The following is a 20,438-nucleotide window of genomic DNA, read 5'->3' as shown; positions in this document are numbered from 1 at the left end:
TTAAAAAATCAGGAAACAATAGGTGTTGGAGAGGATGTGGAGAAATAAGTTTAAGATACTTTCTAAAAATCCAAGTGGAGATGTACAAGCCTGGAATCTAGGGGCGGGCTTTGGCTGAAGATACAATTGTTGATGCCTTCTTAAAGGTTAAACAGAAATTTACTAGCTGTGAGAGGAAAAGTGCATTCTGGGTAAATGGAATAGAATAAAGAAACAAGTATGGAGACGCAAACCTGGTTCAGGAATTCTCCAGACCGGTGGCGTTGGCCCACAGGGTATGTGATGGCGAATGGGTGAAGATGAAACTGAAGAGGCAAGCAGGGAGGCTATTGTGCAGGACTTTGTAGGACACGCAGAGGAATCTGGACTTTATTCTGCCATGACGGCTGCTCAACCATTTTTATGCCTCAGCATAACTGAGGGCTACAACATAACAGCCATCACTCAGCAAGCATGGCAGCCATTTTCTTGGAATGGGAAATGTGTATGGGAGCAAAAGGGACATGGGTGAGGGGTGGTGATGATGCCACACATACCTGTGTGTGTGAAGCTTTGAAAAATCCCTGAGATGGTTCTGATATGCCCCCTATATTCCATATGTTTACTCCCTGGGGTGAGGCGGGGCGGGGAGGGGGTACCCTCTACTTAGAAATCGCTGCAAGCAGTGGCAAGCCATTAAAGAATTTTCTTTTTAAATAATCAGATTTGCATTTTAGAAAGGCAATTTTAGCTTCAGTGTAGAGGGTGGACCCAATGGGGAAGAGGTTAGGAGGCCATTTCCCTAGTCTGGGTAGAAGACAATTAGCTCCTTGAATGAGTCTAGAGAGGGAATGTTTAACTCCTAGCCCACAGGCAAAATGTGTGGCCAAAGGAATGCAGATTTTGTGAAAATATTGCTCAGAAAGATAATGAGTCAAGGATCCCTAATGGTATATGTGTCTGAGTCTTATTTATTATAAGAAGAGCATGTTTGCCTGCCATGGCTCTGCTCCAGTCATCTTGGCTATCCCTTAATAAGCCCAGGAAATTGTTCAGATATTTCTGCCATTTGTATTTTCAGCTTGCCTTGTTCAGGGACTTCACCTGGAATGGTATAGCTGGAGTACAGGGTGTGTATGTAGTGGTGGGGGATAGAAAAGGAGACTGGAAAAGTAGACCAGGCTCCAGGGCCGGAGGGTCTCTTTTCCTCGCTCCATTTAATTTAAAAAAGAAATAGTTCCAATTATATAAGCATTGTGATTAATGCAGACAATTGGAGTACTTTCTAAATCAGAAAAGTAAAAGTGCTGCTCCTTCAACATATCTCTAGAAATTTGTTATGGGGAAGTCTTTATCAAAGAATGTTCATATGATTTCAGTAGAATTTCTGAAGAAAGGAGCTTCTAAAAACAGTCAGCCCAGCACATTCCAAATTAAATAATGAGAAGTGTTTTTAGTATTTATTTAGGAGTTCTTTTCTGAACAAAAAAAAACGTTTTCAATGGTCTAGGCACTTCCTTTTTCTTCTGAAGAAGTGGTAATAACAGGACACTAGAAGCACTAGAAGTACCTTTCCGTGTAAAGCGAAATCTTGTCAGTTTTCCTCACTTTGTACTTTTCAGTGTCTACTGTTTACCACTTTTCTCCAGGATCAGAGACCTCCAGTAAAATAAAAGGAATTTCTATTTATTGTCTCCTTAATAATCTTGATTTCTAAACTCCTTTACTCCTCTCTTGAAGGAATTTGTTTTACTGACAAAAGAATGAATCCAGGCCATTTAATGGAGTTCTGAGGAGAATTCTTAGAGCACTCTATATATTGAAACCTCCGTATTTTTTAATACAAAAAGGACTAAGGAAGTCGTGATTCTTTTGAAAAATTAATTCACAGAATTTTTTATCACAGTTGAAATATCAATTGCAATAACAACTGAAAACTGATTGCTATTACTGAACACTGCCCTTAGGTGGCTCACTCTTAGAAGACACAAAGTCACTGGACTACAGTCCTTTAGGGCGGGGATTGTATCTCTTGCTCGTTGTATATACATGGTTCTTACACAGTGCCTGGCATTCAAAAAATGCATTCAGAAAAATTTGGTATTCAAAAAATGCTTGATGAATTGACTGACTGCCTGAATGAATAAATAAATTGGTGGATTAATGACTGAATGGAGTACAGAAGACTCTGATCCCAGAAGACCTTAACATTGAGTTTACTGCAGACTGAATGTTTACCTCCTCTCAAAATTAATATGTTGAAACCTAATCGTTAATGTGATGGTATTAGGATGTGGGGTCTTTGGAAGGTGATTAGGTTATGAAGGTAGAGCCCGCGAGAACGGGAGTAGTACCCTTATAAAAGATACCCCAGAGAGGTCCCTTGTCCCTTCCAACATGTGAGGCTACAGTGAAAAGATGGCCATCTGTGAACCAGAAAGTGAGCCCTCACCAGGTACCACATCTGCTGTGCTTTGATCTTGGATTTCCCCGTCCCCGGAACTGTGGTAAATAAATTTCTGTTTGTAAGCCACCTAGTCTATGGTGTTTTAGTTATAGCAGCCTGAATGAGATAAGAAAGAACATAGTTCTTATAATGAGCTAACATCACTAACCTCTCAGTTAGCTGTGAACTGTGGCCCTGAGAGATGCTCCAACTAGATCCTGGAGCTGTTTCAACACTGTCACCTCTGAGCTATGGGGAGGCCCTAAAATTCAATCTCCAGGACAGGGTACATGTGAAAGACAGATGTTAACAAGGTAAGCAAGCAGCTGCTTATATGACCGCTAAACACAGGGTGGTCCCAAGTGGGATAGAGAGCCCAGTTTCCAAAGCACAACTTAAAATAACACACCATTTGTGTGGGATGTTGTAAACCACCAGTAATCAACAGACTGTTGCTAAACTTCAGCCGTTGCCCATAAGAATGCCTTCTGAGTTCATGATACTGTGCAATCCAGAAAGCATGGCCATGCCAGCAAAGCAGACTTCCTAGAGAACACAGGACAATGTGGTGTGGGTGTAAAGGGTGTGGGCAAGCAGTGTGGTTGGGAGGGTTGGTTATTCAGCTGGCTTTTCTGCCACACCTGCACATGTGGAGAGTCAACCATGGCACCTCAGAGTACACTGGATCTCCTGAAAAAGCCCCTGGCAGGGAGAATATCTTCTATAACTTCCTGCATGTTTTCTCTGCTTCTAAATAGGGTTTCTGTGTTGCCTAGGGCATGTTTTAAGAGTCTTATGGATGATGAGAGGACCTTTGTGAATTCACTACTGAAGAGAGGTCATTTTTAATTACAAAAAAAATTTTGGATGTCAGAGGAAGAAGTAGGGAATGAAATAATATTTTATAATTCTGTAAAAGAAGTTTTGTTTCTTAAATGGTATGTAATGAACCCACATGAAGGCTTATTTTGTAAAATGTGCTAAAATTCATAAAAACATTGCCTAGTCCAAGTTTACACCATTATTATGCTAAAGCTTACTGGAGAGCAATGATAATAGCGGTCTTACTGAAGCCTAGCAAAGTTTGAAGAAATTTGTACACATCTGCATACTGTAAGGAAGATAATAGCTACAGCCCCATCTTATAAATTAGGAAGCTAGGTTCAGATAGGCTAAGAACTGTAAGAGACATACAGCCAACAGTAATTATGGATTACAGCATAAAGCTCAAAATAAAACAATGTTCTAAACTTGAATTTTAAGTATTTAAAGTACTCAAAATGCTACATTATAATCATTAAAAATATTAATTGAGTTATAAGCATAGCTACATCAAAACTATTAAACTTTCACCATAATTGTTTACCTTTAATCTCATGAAACTTAAATGAACAAGCAAAAAAATTGTTAAAGTAGATCATCTTTGTTAAAGGTAGACTACTGGACCAGGAGAGGTACCTCTCGCCTGTAATCCCATACTTTGTGGGGCTGAGGTGGCAGATAGCTTAAGCCCAGGGGTGTGAGACCAGCCTGGGCAACATGGTGAAACCCTGTCTCTTCTAAAAATTCAAAAATTAGCTGGGTGTGGTGGTGCACGCCTGTAGTGCCAGCTACTGTGGAGGCTGAGGTAGGAAGATTGCTTGAGCCCCAGGAGGCAGAGGTTGCAGTGAGCCAAGATCAGGCCTCTGCACTCCAGCCTGGGCAACAGAGTCAGATCCTGTATCAAAAAAAATAAAATAGACTACTGAGCATCCTCACGTTTTAGAAAATACTACAACTATTTGTCATAGTTTAGGATCCTGCGGCTCAGCCTACAGGCATCATAAGATAATCAGTTGCAAAACCAGACTTCCGCTTTTTGTGTCTACTCTCATCTTGCACCCAAACTGTGAGTCACTTCGACTTCGATGGAGCTTCATAAACATAAAAACAAATCATTTACTAATATATTTATCTACAGTCTCCATCTCTTAATTTAGTATTGTTTCCTGGACTTTTAAGACTCTGTCATACATGTTTGTGGTTTTTCAGGTGGTTGAAGTGAATGGAGTCATTGTAAAACGCTTTCAATCAGCTGATGAATGCTTTATATGACATAAACCTACTTTATCATCCTCTCCTAAAGAAGAGAAAATTTAGCTAGAATAATTATTAACAGAAGATTTGGAGATATAGAAGAAACTAGAAAATATTTCACAATCAATACCTCTTTCAAGCAGCCAATCATTTGTCACTTATATTGCTTTTTCAAACCCAGCATCACATGGAAGGAATAAATGGAACTCCAGTTTGGTTTTGCTGCTGCTGCTTTTTTTTTTTTTTTTTTTTTTTCTGTTAAGGCACATTTTGATTTTTTCTTGTTTACTTTTCATTGAATTTTGTCAGTTCTTGGTCGAATTATGTATGTGTGTGTTTTTTAAAGAGGTCATGCCTGTTTCTTTAATGAACTAGAAGTATATATTACAGAATGTTAGAATTGAAAGGGACCCCGAAGATGATCTAGTTCACCCTTCCCATTTGACAGTTGACGAAACACCTTGTTTGGTATTTTTTTACTTTAGGGAAAGTTGGGGCACTGCCAGAATCAACACTGCCTGCTTTGACTTTTCACTGCTTGACAGGCAAACCCTAGGTTGGGGGATACAGACAAACAGGGACTAAAACAAGCAACATTATGCCATCAGCCATCAATCTGGTAGTTGTGTTATTCTTCCCCAAAATAATTTCAAGTCAACTATAGACATAAACACTTGAATTGTATTAATTTATTTATTAAATAAAAATGGCTGATATTTTGCTTATTAAAAATCTGATTCTTTCTTTGGCACCTGGTTAGATAAGCAAGTCAAATGTTAATAACCTGAGTACAATAGTCTATTACAAAACAGTGAATCAGCGCCCTCTAGCACATTTCTGAGTCACTACTTTTTAAAAAAAACCTTGACAACAATGTAACTGAAACTAAAATATTCTAAACACTGTGCTATTCTAAACTATTAGAACACTATTCTAAACACATACTATCTCATTTTTAATTCTCATAAAGCTGTACAACATAACTTGAGACAGCTCTGTAAGTAGATAAAGATAATATGCAGTGTAGTGAGGGCTGCTCGTGTGTGGGAAGAGAGTTGTGGGCAGAGAGCAGCTGACTCTACCGAGGCAAGCAATGATGAATGAGAAGAGACCCTGGATCCCTGGGAGCTCCCACCATAGTAGGAGAGACAGATCCCTGGAAAGGAATGTTGCAATAGGCATGTCAAGAACTATTGTACAGTTATTTCTTTTTAAATGGTGTGAGAGAAAAAAAAAAAAAGAAATGCTAACTCTGGGGGTTTTGAAGATAACTTCAACGAAGAGGTTACATCAGACTGAGTATTAAAAGAAGAGAGTAGTTTGCCAGGTGAAAAACAGAAATGTCATTCAAGAAAGTCAGAAAAAGAAGTGAGAAGGCGTGGTATTGAGGAAGACTGTGATGTGTATGCACAGGAAATGTAAGGGGGTCAGTGGTGCTGGAAACCGGGGTGCATGGGATGAAGTGGGATGGAGATGTGTGGAGCAAGTCTGGGACAAGCGTCTTTGCCAATGTAGGGATACAGAAGTTGTCCTGTGGACAGCTGGAAGTATTTGAGGTTTTCAACTGGAAAATAATGTAATTGGATTGCTTTCTTTCTCCTGCCATAAAAGTTAAGAAATATAATCCTTAATGAGAAAAAAATACTAAAACATTAAAACAGATACAGTGTGTAAAGCATAATTATAAACACCTCTGTAACATATAACATTGTGAAAACTCTTCATCTCCTCCCCAGTCATACATCATGGAAGCCCCAAAAATAATAACGACTGTCCTGATTCTTAATCACTTATTTTTTGTTCCTTAGTTTTTCCACTTATGTGTACATACTCAGAAAAGATAGTCTATTTAGACTATTTCTGAACTTTTTATAAATGAAATCATACCGAACATCTTCTTCGTGTTTAAGTTTTATTCCTCAATGTTTTGTTTTAAAGATTCACCCTTGTTGATTGTTCCTGTAACAATATTTATTTACATTGCTATGTAGTATTTTCTTGTTTGACTATTTCACAGTTTATCTTGTCTGCTGTTGTATAATTTTTCTTCGGTTTTTAAAATTAGTTCTTATGTTTATTTGATCAGTTTTTATGTTTATTAACAGTTCTTTTATACCAGCTTTTTAAAAATAACAATTATGAACAATATGAGCTTTTGTACTCTGCATCCCATTCACATGGTGCATAACAGTCTCTAGGGTATACTCAAATTCACGTTTAAAAAGATTTTATTTTTCTATGAGCAGTTTTAGGTTTATAGCAAAATTCAGAGAAGGGTATAGTGATTTCCCACATACGTCCTGCTCCCACACATGCATATCCTCCCCCATTATCAACACACTCCGTCAGAGTGATATGTTTGTTGCAACTGACAAACCTACATTGACACATGATGATCACCCGAAGTCCACAGTTTATATTAGGGTTTACTCTTATGTACACTCTACATATTTGGACAGATGTGTAATGACCTTCGTCCACCATTAGAGTATCCAGATTAGTTTCATTGCCCTGAAAATCCTTTATGTTCTGCCTGCTGATTCCTCTTGCCCCACAACTTCTGGCAACCACTGATTATTTCACTGTCTTTAGAGTTGCCTTTTCCAGAATAGTTGTAATTATACAGTATGTAGCCTTTTCAGATTGGCTTCTTTCACTTAGTAATACGCATTTGTTTCTTTCATGTCTCTTTATGGCTTGATAGCTCATTTCTCTTTAGCATTCAATAAGATTCCATTGTCTGGATATGTGATAGTTTATTTACCATTTATCCATTCACCTACTGATGGACATCTCGGTTGTTTCTAACTTTTGGCAATTACAAGTAAAGCTGCTATAAATATCCATTTGCAAGTTTTTGTGTAGGCACAAGTTTTCAATTCCTTTGGATAGATACCAAGGAGCATGATTGCTGGATCATATCCTAAGAGTATTTTAGTGTTGTAAGAAACTGCCAAACTGCCTTCCAAAGTGGCTGCACCATTTTGCATCCCCACCAACAACAAATGACAAATTCATTTTTCAGGAAGTTAATTCTGACAGGACTGAGTGGCATATACTGCACTGAGGTGATGTAATGAGAATGTGGACCACATTCAGTGAGGTTGGAGAGGAGAGGTCCACACTGAAGGGTGGACCTGAAGCACACTTAAGCTGCACAAGAAATGGAGTGGCATCACCAGTGACCCTGAGTTTCCTAGCTTGAAAGATTGGTATCCTTATCCGACATCAAAATTCAGGAAAAATAAGTTGTAACATAAGCTAAGTTCTATTTTAGGTTTGAAGAGATTGCTAGACAAATAAGTGAAGATATCTTCTAGGCAGTTAGAAATGCCCATGTAGAACTTAGGAAAGGGAGATGAATATTTGGAAATGTTAACACAGAGTTGGCTGTTGAAGCCATAGGAAAAGAGAATAATGATCATTACCAACACTTCTGAGTGTTTGCTATGTGCCAGGCACTATTAGAAGAATGTTGTATGCTTCAACTCTTAATTTTCACAACAAACCAATGAGGCAGGTAATATTATTTTCATTTTACAGATAACTGAGGCACAGAGAGATCTATTAGCTTGCTCAAGGTCACATGTCTAATCAATGGTGGTGTCAAGAGGAGATTATTCAGAGTGTGTATGTGGAAAGTACTGAATTTTAGTGAGTACCAATATTAATGGTTGGGAGGAGGAGGGAGAGCCTATGAAGGAGACTTGGATGAATAGTCATGGAGTCTGGAGGAGAGCCAGAGAGTGTTATTAGCAGTCAAACTTAAATTACCTTCATAAGGTAAGTACCGCAGGTGCCTGGCCCTACCAGAGGAGGTCAGGTATCATGCCAAAGTACAGTCAGATAGTCAAGCTCTGAATCTACCTGTGAATGAAACTTATTCAAGATTGGTTCGTTGCTTTCAAGAAAGGAGGTGAACTTTTTTTTTTAACTTTTTAAAGAAATCTAAAAGTAAAATACAGAAAAATATTTCTTGCCCTTGGGTTGCTCTCTCACCTAAAGTGAAAAGAAAAATGCCTCCCATAAATAATTTAGTTATGTGTGGGTACGGAAAGATGGTGGAAAATGGGGAGTCGGATTAGTGGGGAAGAGAACTCTACCGAGTAAACAAGACAAAAGCAGTTGAGCTGAATAGGAAGGCGAACAGGAAGAAGGCTGGGACAGTCCCTGCTCTGCCCAGGCCTGCACCTCCACCATCCCGCAATGTGGCTTGGTAACTCTGATTACAGAGTGGGTGGGAGTAGGTGTCCAGGTGGCCCTTCAGCTGCACTTGGAACCTAACCCATGACCCTGTTTCTTCCTGGTGTTGCCTTGTTCCTCCACGGATAGGCTACCTACTGTTTTTCACAGGGTTGGCAATTCAAGATTCCTTATGTTATTCTGAGCTGTGCGATGTGCTCAGACCGGCATGGCCTGTGCAGAAGGACTCACATTCTGAGCTGAATAAAATAGGCATGGTGCTCGCTCTGCAGTAAGAGAAGAGAAAATCTAAGCCTGCTTCTCATTCCTTTATTCATCGATTCACTCACTGTTCCCACAAATAGGTACTGAACACCTACAATGTCCTGGGCACTATGCCAAGACCTGTGTAACTAAAAGAGGACTAAGTCAGGTGTTACCCATGCCCTCTTGGAATGTATAATCTAGTGGAGATGAACAAAAATTAACAAGCAACAAATGAAAGATCAAACTGCTACATGTAATAAGGAAAAAATGCAGCTAAGAAAAGTGAAGGGGTGGACGGGGAACTATTTAGAAAGACTGGTCGTAGAAGATGTGGTGGAGACTTCCTGTACTCGTCCATGTCAGGTTCTCTGCCTTTAAGGCATGGGAAAGAACCATACTTCCTCTTTCCATTGCAGTTAGGTGAAGCCTTGTGGCTAGTTCTGAACAGATATTGGTATTTGAAGCGGGGTGCTTTCTTAATTAAAAACCCCTAAAATATGTGGCATGGCCTTGGCAGTTCAGTGGTGGACAGCATATAAATTGATAATGGAGGCTAGATAGTTGACAATTTTTGTTATGTGGTGGTTGGCAAAGCCAACTTCTATATTAACTTGGAGGAAGATTATGTAGCTAAAGAAAATATGACTCTAGGGGAAAGGATTGGAAAATAATGTGTCTACTATATGTTGGCAACTACTAGCTATTTTTTTGGCAAGGCTTTATAAACTCAAAAAAAAGAATTGGTTGATTTGTTAACAAATATGAGAAAGAAAGGAGATATTTCAGAAAATTGGGGCCTTGCAAAATTGGAAATCCTAACAGGCTTTAAACTCCAAGTACCAAGTCAGAAATTGAGAAAGCCTTGAAAGATGAAGCCCATTAAAATAACCTGTGGAAAGGTAAAATTAAAAGTATGGTGTCTCCACCTATTGATAATGCCTTTCAATAGATTGAAGAATTTCAGGGCAGATAAAATTAAGGTATTCAGTTGGATAAATACACAGGGCAAAGATCAAATTAAAGTTGTGGCTTTTCCACAGGAAATCATAGACTCATGTATATTCAGGGTATCAGTAATGGCAAGAGAGAGATAAAGATAGAGAGACATGGAGATCTACATAGAGAGGGAGGAAGAGACAGAGGAAGGAAGGGTGGATGGGAGGACCAGGGAAAGAGGGACAGAGACAGAGAGAGAGAGAGAGACGGAGGATGGGACAAGAAAGTAAAATGACAGAGTATGTCTGAGAACCATGTCTTGGAAAGAATGGTGGATATTGGCAAATACGGTTTACTGGAATCAAAGAAATAAGAAGCTTACTAAATTACCACTTGGCAAAAGCCATAAAAATCCCTACCTTGAGTATACAGAAATATTCCTTGATTTTCAGGACTCCACCCTCTGGAGGGTTTTCTGTTATCTTCCTTTGCCATGTACTAATGGGTATGTATTCGTCTTGGGAACTGTGTAATTCTCTTAGTGCGTGTCCTACTTACGTAATGTCAGAAGACCATAGGTCTACTTGGGCTTGTGATTCCTTTGACTATAAATCTCTCTCAAATTTTAGTAAGCTTCTTATCTCTTTGATTGCAGCAAGCTGTATTGGTCAACAGCCACAGTTCCAAGCTATATTGGTCAATAGCCACAGTACTTTTCAAGACATGATTCCATTCTTCTGCCTTCTTGCAAAGTAAATTTTCTTTCGTATACAAATGAATTGCTTGAAATGTTCTTGCTTATCTTTTCCAATTAGTATGTCTTCCATGTCTTTTCATCCATACCAGCACATACAGATGTACCTCAATGGTGTGGATCTCCTTTGTATTCTATGCATAAATACTACATAATTTATTTAAATAGTACCCTACAACTTGACAATTTAGCAAGTTTCAAGTGATGCATTCTTTTTGGGAAGCTCTTCCATGACAGTTTATGCTCTCCATAGAGTTCATTTAAATTTCTGAGATTTTATAATAGTGTCATCTATAATTTGAAGAACTAAACATTTTGTTTTATTAAATTATTTAATTTTCTTCATTCTTATTCTTTAATCTTGTTTGTTATGATTATTTTCTTTGGAAATTCATATCTCAGATCATATATCATAAATTAGTAAAGGAAATTTGAGTTCAAGAGAGCTGGGCTTGTGATGATAAATGCTGTATCACACATTATCACACATTGTGCTCTGCAGCTCTCATAATAATGCAGACTAACGGCATGACTCTGCTTGAAATATGACTGTTAGATTGTAATACAACATTAATCTTGGCCCCAAGACCCTCCAAAGAGAGTAAAATCAAGTTAAGATTCAAATATCTTAGGTATCATGGGCAAGATGCAATGCTAGATGCCAAAATTAACAAGTTAATTTACAAAATCTGACACTCCTAATCCCAAAAGGAATATATTTCTGAATGTTAAAATTTGTGGATATATTCTGGATATATATTTGTGGATGTATAAATTTGTGGATATATATTGTGGCTATCTCTCTCTTTGTCTCTCTCTGTGTCTCTCTCTCTCACCTTTGAAATAACAATTTGATTTGATGGGTGTTATGGTCTGAATGTTGGTGTCCCCCCAAAAGTCCTATGTTGGAACTTAATATCCAATATGATAGTATTAAGAGGTGAGGCCTGCTGAGAAGTGATTAAATCATGAGGGCTTCACTCTCATGAATGGGATTAGTGCCCTTACAAAAGAGGTTGAAGGGAGGTGCCTTGTCTCTTCCACCATGTGAAGACACAGGAAAGTTGCTATTTATGAGGAATAGGCTTTTACCAGACACCAAATCCGCTAGCATCTTGATCATGGACTTCTCAGCCTTCGGTACTGTGAGAAATAAGTTTTTGTTTATACATTACCCTGTCTAAAGTATTTTGTTATAGCAGACTGAAACACTAAGACAATGAGCAAACATTGTTTCACCAAAATTGCTAATAGACGTGGGTCGTAAAAAGCACAGAAGGAAAACTAACTAGGACCTTTAATAGCCTCCGAGTATCAGATGATGTTGATGATGGCGGTGACAACAACAATAGTAGCAATGATGATGTCAACAGAGACTTGGCCAGATCTAGGTTCTCTAAGTTGTTAAATCAAGTTTAGCCTAAAGCTGCCTCCTTACGTATTTTATGTTCAGCCTAAAGGTTTCCCTGCAATGTGAGCAGACTGTAACCTACTGTTGTGCCAGTCAACCAGTTTTGGCCAATCAAAGGGGGTCAACTGTTCACACTGTATTCAAACAAGGTAAACGCCAAGCTGTAATCAACCAGGCTGTTTCCACACCTCACTTCCATTTTTCATGCATCACTTTCCTTTTACTGTCTATAAGTTTTCCACAGGATTCTCTCTGAGCCTACTCTGGCTCAAGAGGCTGCCAGATTCATGAATCATTCTTTGCTCAGTTAAACTCTGTTAAATTTAATGTGGCTATGGTTTTTCTTTTAACAGAGTTAAAATAACTATCTGCTGCAAGATAAAAACTAGTGTGTTAATCACTAAATACTTAAACTTTTGTGATAGGCTTAGGAAATTCATGCTAAGAGAGGAATAAAAATCTTTAAAGAGATTTTTTGGAAATGTCATGGGATTGCCATTTAACAAATGACAGCTCTGTGCCAGAGAGTCTGATCTTTCCCTCCTTCTGCTTTACACTTCCGTTGGAAAAACTTTTATAAACATTTAAAATATCTCAAAATAATAGCACGTTCCAGATTTTCAAATATGTTATCTAACGTGAGCAATACATCCACAAATTTTAACATTCAGAAAGATATTCCCTTTAAGAGTAGGAGTGTCAGATTTTGTAAACTAACTTGTTAATTTGGCATCTGGCATTTCTTCTTGCACATGTTACCTACGATATTTGAATCCTAATTTGATTTTACTCCTTTTGGAGGGTTTTGGGGCCAAGACTAATGTTGTATTAGAATCTAGCAGTCATATTCCAAGCAGGGTCATGCCATTAGTCTGCATTCTTATGAGAGCTGCAGAGAACAATGTTTGAGAACTAGCACACATGAAGACAAATGCAAGACACTTTGAGATTCACAGTGTGTATGTGCATTTCCTTTCAAGAAGTTTCTTTTCCAAGAAATGCTCTGTGGTTTCTGAAACCCATTCCTGACAATGAAAATGATAGTGCTGAAAAACAAAGTACTACAGTTAAAGGAAACCAAAGAGAGCCCATAACCATTGGCTTTACAGTGTGCTTAATGTGAGACTCAACTACTCATTTATTTATTTATTTATTTATTTTGACCTCTGAACTTTTTATTGGCCTCCTGCTCCCCAAAGGGTCCCCTACTTCTGCGGGCTTAATGTCTCAGAACTTTGGTGTCATTGGTCTCAGACACCACTTTGCCAACCACTATCCGGCAGATGGTGGTCTTTTGGATGGTTTGCATGGGGTTGCTGCTGTCCAGGGCATCACCAAGATTGAAGTCCTCGCCATCTTCCAGCAGGCATTGGCAGGTGGCGATCTCAACCTCCAGCTTGACCTTGATGTCCAGCAGAGCCTTGTACTCCTGTGCCTAGCTCTGTCCCCCTGCCTGGGTCTGTGCCAGCTCTGACTCCAGGTGCATCAGGATCCCATTGAGCTGCTTCATCTGCAGGGCATAGCAGGCCTCCACCTCCCTCAGGCTGCTCTCTAAGCTGGCCTTCAGATTTCTCATGGAGTCTAGGTCGATCTCCAAGGACTGGACTGTATGTCTCAGTTCTGTGAGCGTCATCTCAGCAGCTCCAATCTTGGTGGACTGCATGGTGACCACTGTGGTGCTCTCTTCAATCTGCTGAGACCAGTACTTGTCCAGTTTCTCTCAGTTCTTCCCAGACAGCTTGTCATATTGGGCCCGGATGTCTGCCATAATCTTGGCAAGATCCTGAGATTTGGGGACATCTACCTCCATGGTCAGCCCAGAGCAGGCAGTCTCGGCTTGTAGGCCTTTTACTTCCTCTTCGCGGTTGGTTCTTCATGAAGAGCAGCTCCTTTTTGAGAGCTTCGATCTCTGTCTCCAGCTGCAGTTGAGTGACATTGGTGTCATCAGTGACCTTGTGGACCCCATGGATGTCGCTCTCCACAGACTGGCACATGGCCAACTCTGTCTCATACTTGACACTGAAGTCATCAGCAGCAAGACAGGCACTGCTGATCTGCAGAACGATGCGGGCATTGTCCACAGTATTTGCAAAGATTTGAGCCCTCAGGTCCTGATGGTCATGAAGTAATGGCTCCAGTCTCTGGTCTGGGGTCCCTTCTTCTCCAGGTGCTCCTGGATTTTACTCTCCAGCTTCCAGTTCTCAGTCTCCAGGCTCCTCACTCTGTCCAGGTAGGAGGCCAGACAGTCGTTCAGGCTTTGCATAGTCTCCTTCTCATTCTGGATGCCTCCTATTCCTGCCACAACCCTGGCCACCCCCACGGTCAGGCCCCCAGATCCCATGCCGCCCCAGAAGCTGGTGGAATGGGACACAGAGATCCGGGAACCAGAGCCCCTGGTGCCTGCATAGACACTGGCCACACTGCTCACCAGCCGGACGATGAAGCTGGGTGCCTGGACAGAACCCAGGGAACGGTAGTTGGTGGAGAAGGCGGAGCAAGTGGTGAAGCTCATGCTGTCCAGGGAGGAGAGCAAGAGGACAGGACTCAGGCTTTGCTGACGACGTTCTACTACTCATTTCTTAACAGCTAAAGCAAATCACAGGCTTTCAAAAGTGTAAAGACGTTTAAAATATTATTTAGTCTACCTCTCCACACCATTAGGGTGTTAGTCAATTTCCACTAAGGGCTGAACTTCTGAGCAATATCCTCTCAGAACAGAGCTGGGTATGGAGGGCTGGGAATCTTCAATAGACCAAGAGCTAGAACCAGTCAATCCAGTGGTGGTGGGAGTGGATGGCGAGGTACTAGACTCAAAGCCAGATGCTGGGGAAACATTCAGGCTGGCAGGCAAAACCTGGACTCCCAATTATAGAAACCTGTACTAAGTTCTGAATGATCATTGCATCTGGGAGATTTGTGTTTGGGAGAGTACAAAAACAGCAAACCCAGGAAGGGGTGTTTACAGACAGAAGCTGACAAGACAATACGTCAGGATGCAGCTCAGTCTGTGATAAGTTTCAGAGGCAGAATTGCAGACTACATATTCTGGTCTATGAAGCACCTAAACCTGACCTTCCAACTTGCAGCTTTGGCCTCATGATGTGCCAACTTGCCTGTCATTCTCAATGCTCCCATCACTCTGGCCTTCTTTCCAACCAAGCTCCTTTGTACCCCAGACTCATTCAGATTAAATGTCATTTTCTCATAGAGGCTCTTTCAGGACACTCTCTAACTCCAATTTATCCTGTGCATAATCTTCAGGACGCCTCCTCTCCATTTCCTATACCATCTCTACTATAAATTCAAAGATGGCTGGATACCTGTGTCTTCCTCCTTGTTGTATCCAGCAATTCCAAGTACTTTTGATAGATACCTGACATATTCTGGGTGTTTATTAAACATTTAAATGAATGACTGAATGAACAAATGAACTAATTAATAACTGGTTAACAAACGAATTAATCTAGTTGGGGGAGGGGGCTGATAGATTAAAGTTTCTGTAAGTAAACATATTTCAAACAAATCATTGACTAAATAACATAAGCCAGAGAAGAGAAGGTGATGGACTTCTTTAGAGTCTTAATAAATGAAGGGAACAAAACCAGACCATAGGAATGAGGTGAAGGAGGAGATGGTGCTGATTAGATTGAGCCTTAGTGGATGATAAACCATTACAGCACAGTGGTGAAACCCTGGGATGGCTATCAGTAGGTAACCAGGAAAATACCAGCCATCCCTCGTGGTTTGAGAGATGTGGGAGAATAAATTAATCTCACTCAAGAAGACAGAAGGATGCGTTTTTATTAGGTTTCAGTTAGAGGAGATTTGGATAAAGCCATCTGAACAAAGGTTGTGGATATACTGATGTTTGTGCATGATGGCATATGGGAAGGGTAGAGGAGAGAGGACACATCTTACAGTATTATGGTAGAGGTGAAGAAGAGTGCAGCAGTAGGAGGAGAGTTACTCAAGGCACAAGGGAAGAAGTTTATCTTGGGAGATGAAAAATTACAAAGATAATGGTCATAGCAGAAGTGACTTGCTTCAAACATGCAACTTTGCTGCAAGTTGACAGGAAGCCTGGCAGTATCTGGTCTAAACTCAGAGAAGGGGGCTCCAACTTTCCTGCATGACCATGAAGACCCTCATCTGGGTTTAGCCTCTAAACACACAGAAAAAAGATAGCTATTTACCACACCACTATGGAATGACAGCTTTTGGCACTATGCTAGGCACCCTGCTGCTGGTGTTGGAGAGGGAGTAGTTAAGAAGGCAAGTTGGACTAAGAAAATAATAATAAATTTCTTGTCCCTTCTCTAACAATTCGTTTGGTTCCACGGGCTACCTCTTCTTCCCGGATAAAATAAGGCAAGCCTAGTGGATTGGCACCAATAAGAACCATTTCATTGTGAACTGCCCGCCCAAGCTCCATATCCAGATTCTCTCCTTGTGGTGAAGCAGACAGCTAAGGTGTACACCAGTTCTCTTAAGGTAGCAGAGCCATTGAGTCACTTAATACTATCCACTGAATTAATCCTGGGTTTAAAATTCAAAATTCAGTATTCATCAAGATTCTTAAGTTATGTACAATGTAATTATTTATTGTCTATTCCCCAAATTGCATTGTAAGGGGTAAACTCTCACATTGAGCATTCATTTAATAGACATACCCTATAGGTAAAGACACTTTACATATGCTACTCAATCTACTCATATCAATAATCTTGAAAAGTGGGCACTATTATCCTTCTTTTACAAAGAAGGAAGCTGTGTGTCAGAGAGGCATACTTGTTAAATACACCACAGACACGAAGCACTTGACTTCAAAGTCCATGTTCTTTCAAGCACACCTCACTGTGACCTACTCTGGAGTCACACAGAGTAAGACTCAATATCACAAAAGTGGTTACAGTGTTTGTGTCAGAACAATGCTGCCTTGAGAAAACTGAAGGTGGAGGAAACAACAACATTAGATAGATGGAGCTGCAGTTTGCAATTTTGGGTTCAACTCGTATTCTTTGAACAATCATGTATCCCCTTCTGTGCTGATTAGCTTGGTGGTCAGAGTCAGAATTTTACCCTCCTATAACACTGACAGTGTTATGACATACCTGAAAGAAAATAACACTGTATTGATGAGTAAATCAATACAGTATATTTGGTCTGATGTCCTGAAGGAGATCAGGTAGAGGAGAGGAGTCAGTGTGAACTAGGCTGGTAGTTCTGTCCAGGAGGCAGGCAGAAAGGGTGCCGCACATCATAGAAGTACCAGAACTTGGCCTGTCGCGGTGGCTCACGCCTGTAACCCCAGCACTTTGGGAGGCCGAGACGGGCAGATCACGAGGTCAGGAGATCGAGACTATCCTGGCTAACACGGTGAAACCCCGTCTCTACTAAAAATACAAAAAACTAGCCGGGCGAGGTGGCGGCGCCTGTAGTCCCAGCTACTCGGGAGGCTGAGGCAGGAGAATGGCGTGAACCCGGGGGGGCGCAGCTTGCAGTGAGCTGAGATCGCGCCACTGCACCCCGGCCTGGGCGACTGAGTGAGACTCCAGAACTTGAGCTGGACTTTGCTATGATTTAGCTTATGAAAGAGGAACCAGAAATTTGTCCTTGAATAATGTTTCCCGTAAGTAGTCGGTTTTTCGATAATTATTTGGTTTTACTTTGATCTGGCTTAGTGACTAGGGTGGCTGCAGTAGAGGAAAATCTGGTATTTCCCAGTTTTCCCAACTGGTGGCCGTGGGTCAAGAAGGACTTGTAGTTTCCTGGTTCGTTTTCAGATTGGTGGTAACAAAGGAACAAGGTCAATCTTCTGTCAGAGTTCCTGAATTGGGGGAGGAAGAAACCTGGTGGCTCTACCTTTGGAATGGGGTGGGTGCTAGAGAGGTCAAGGGTCCATGGGGTGTTGGTTTGCCTGGTTCTCTTCGTTAACCAGAGCTGGTGTGGCTGAAATGAGAAAGTGAAACTTGAGGAAGGTCTGAGAAGCCCTCTTCCCTTTTAAAACAGCTGCTCCTCGCAGAGCGGGAAAGCCCCGGTCCCCAGTCCACCAAAACCATTTGACAAGCAGGACAGCGAAGAGGCAGAAGGATTTGGGCCTCCGCGACGCCCCGGCGGACGGAGCTCATGGAGAAGTTTCGGGCGGTGCTGGACCTGCACCTCAAGCACCACAGCGCCCTGGGCTACGGCCTGGTGACCCTGCTGACGGCGGGCGGGGAGCGCATCTTCTCCGCCGTGGTGTTCCAGTGCCCGTGCAGCGCCGCCTGGAACCTGCCCTACGGCCTGGTCTTCTTGCTGGTGCCGGCGCTCGCGCTCTTCCTCCTGGGCTACGTGCTGAGCGCACGCACGTGGCGCCTGATCACCGGCTGCGGCTGCAGAGCCTGCGCGAGTTGCGGAGCCGGGCTGCGCGGCTCCCTGGTGTGCGCGCAGGTCAGCGCGGCCGCGGCGCTCGCGCCCCTCACTTGGGTGGCCGTGGCGCTGCTCGGGGGCGCCTTTTACGAGTGCGCGGCCAGCGGAAGTGCGGTCTTAGCGCAGCGCCTGTGCCTCGACCGCGACCACAGCTGCGCCGCGGAGCTGCCGCTGGTGCCCTGCCACGAGGCCAAGGCGTCGGACGTGCAGGACCTCCTGAAGGATCTGAAGGCTCAGTCGCAGGTCTGCCGCTGGCGCTGGGGGCGTTTGGGGAGAGCTGAGGGGCCGAGGTTTCGTTGGGCCTTTGGGGTGAGGGAAAAATCGGTGACTTTTCTCCAGATATGCAATGCCTAAGAAAATCTAGAATGGCTCCTTGCATCTAATTTGCCGTCAAGCGAGTATCTGAATAAAACGCATGAAAAGGAGAAAAAAGCACTCCTGTAGTATCTGCCACTGTACATGAATCGTGGAAAGTGGGAGTGAGAGTGGGCACACCTACTCTGTGCCAGATACTGCGCTAGGCCCTTGACCGCCTGCGTTATTTTTACGTCTCACAACAGCTCTGTTGGGTGCAAAATTGCGGTTTTGCCATTAAGAGTAATAGTTTCATATCTGCACTATTTCGCGACTTCACTGAGTCTAAGTAGTTTGCCCAGTCAGTAGAAAGCAGAAGAATTGTTACAATTAAAGGGTTCTATACAATAAAATGGGTCTGTCTGGCTGTAAAGCCACCACCCCACATTGCATCTGGACTTAGAAAGCTCAGAAGTTCTTTAAAATGAACGCTTCTTTCCCAGGATTTGCAGAAGTTCCACGTTTTCAGTTCTGAGGGAGGGAGTGGTATGGGCTCCTCCCTGGGCAGAATCACAGTGCATAACTTGGACTACAGTTGACCTTCCAAGCAAGCAGTTGTACTGGGGGGCGAGGGAGGTCACTGCGACACCTTACTCTTAAGGAATTAAGACCTAAAACTGTTGCTTGTTCATCATATAACTGGTGAGTAGTTGAATCTTTATCTGAGGATTTTAAAATTTCTTGTAAAAAAAAAAGTAACTACATTACTATTTTGTGTTTTCTTAAGGTGTTGGGCTGGATCTTGATAGCAGCTGTTATCATCATCCTTCTGATTTTTACATGTGTCAGCCGATGCCTGTCTCCAGTTAGTTTTCTGCAGCTGAAGTTCTGGAAAATCTATTTGGAACAGGAGCAGCAGATCCTTAAAAGTAAAGCCACAGAGCATGCAACTGAATTGGCAAAAGAGAATGTTAAATGTTTCTTTGAGGGCTCCCATCCAAAAGAATGTAACACTCCGAGCATTAAAGACTGGCAGCAAATTTCATCACTGTATACTTTCAATCAGAAGGACCAGTACTACAGCATGTTGCACAAATATGTTAACAGAAAAGAGAAGACTCACAGTATCAGGTCTACTGAAGGAGATACAGTGATTCCTGTTCTTGGCTTTGTAGATTCATCTGGTATAAATAGCACTCCTGGGTTATGACCTTCTGAATGAATAGAAAAAAAGTTGTTTTGAATTATTGCTTTATGAAAAAATAAACATTGGTATTTTTAGGACTGCTTTTTTTCTTCCAAACTGTGGAATTTTATATCTGAAATTAAAATATAGAGCTTAACCTCTTTATAATATTATTTAAAACAAACAAACAAAAAAAGAAAATGATTCATCCGAAGTAAAAACTAGGACTAAAAGAAGTCTTATATCCTTGTTCTAGAGTCCTTTTCAGATAAAAGACTTTTGGAGCAAAAACAGTGACAGAACAGTTGAACTTCAGACATTTCCGTTAGGTTATCTGATGTTAATTTCAAGTTCATTTTCTTGCCTACAACATCTTGTTAGGAACTTTAAGATTATGTTATTCTAACTGGTTCTATAGCACAATGGCTGGGCACACTGGGCTTCTAGCTGAACCTGCTGTGGGCATTCAAAAATTAGAGCATTTTGTGACTCTAATAGG

The 20,438-nt window shown here is 41.5% G+C and overlaps 1 protein-coding gene and 1 pseudogene across 1 annotated transcript; one reads left to right on the top strand and one right to left on the bottom strand.

Moving 5' to 3' along the window:
* Nucleotides 1-13,270: 13,270 nt before the first annotated feature.
* LOC111547252 lies at nt 13,271-18,179 on the bottom strand (annotated as a pseudogene).
* Nucleotides 18,020-20,034, top strand: CALHM6 (calcium homeostasis modulator family member 6). Its single transcript, XM_023219085.1, has 2 exons — nt 18,020-18,702; nt 19,541-20,034. The coding sequence occupies exons 1-2, from the start codon at nt 18,178-18,180 to the stop codon at nt 19,961-19,963; spliced, it is 948 nt and encodes a 315-aa protein (XP_023074853.1). The 5' UTR covers nt 18,020-18,177; the 3' UTR covers nt 19,964-20,034.
* Nucleotides 20,035-20,438: the final 404 nt, after the last annotated feature.

Source organism: Piliocolobus tephrosceles, chromosome 5 (assembly GCF_002776525.5).
Source record: "Piliocolobus tephrosceles isolate RC106 chromosome 5, ASM277652v3, whole genome shotgun sequence".
Classification (NCBI taxonomy): domain Eukaryota; kingdom Metazoa; phylum Chordata; class Mammalia; order Primates; family Cercopithecidae; genus Piliocolobus; species Piliocolobus tephrosceles.
Note: the sequence above shows the minus strand (reverse complement) of the source record. Positions and strands in the feature narration are given on the sequence as shown.

Excerpts from the sequence above, each read along its gene's own strand:
- CALHM6 (XM_023219085.1), top strand. The coding sequence starts at position 18,178 with ATGGAGAAGTTTCGGGCGGTGCTGGACCTGCACCTCAAGCACCACAGC. Across the intron at positions 18,703-19,540 it reads ATCTGAAGGCTCAGTCGCAG|GTGTTGGGCTGGATCTTGAT; the intron begins GTCTGCCGCTGG and ends TGTTTTCTTAAG.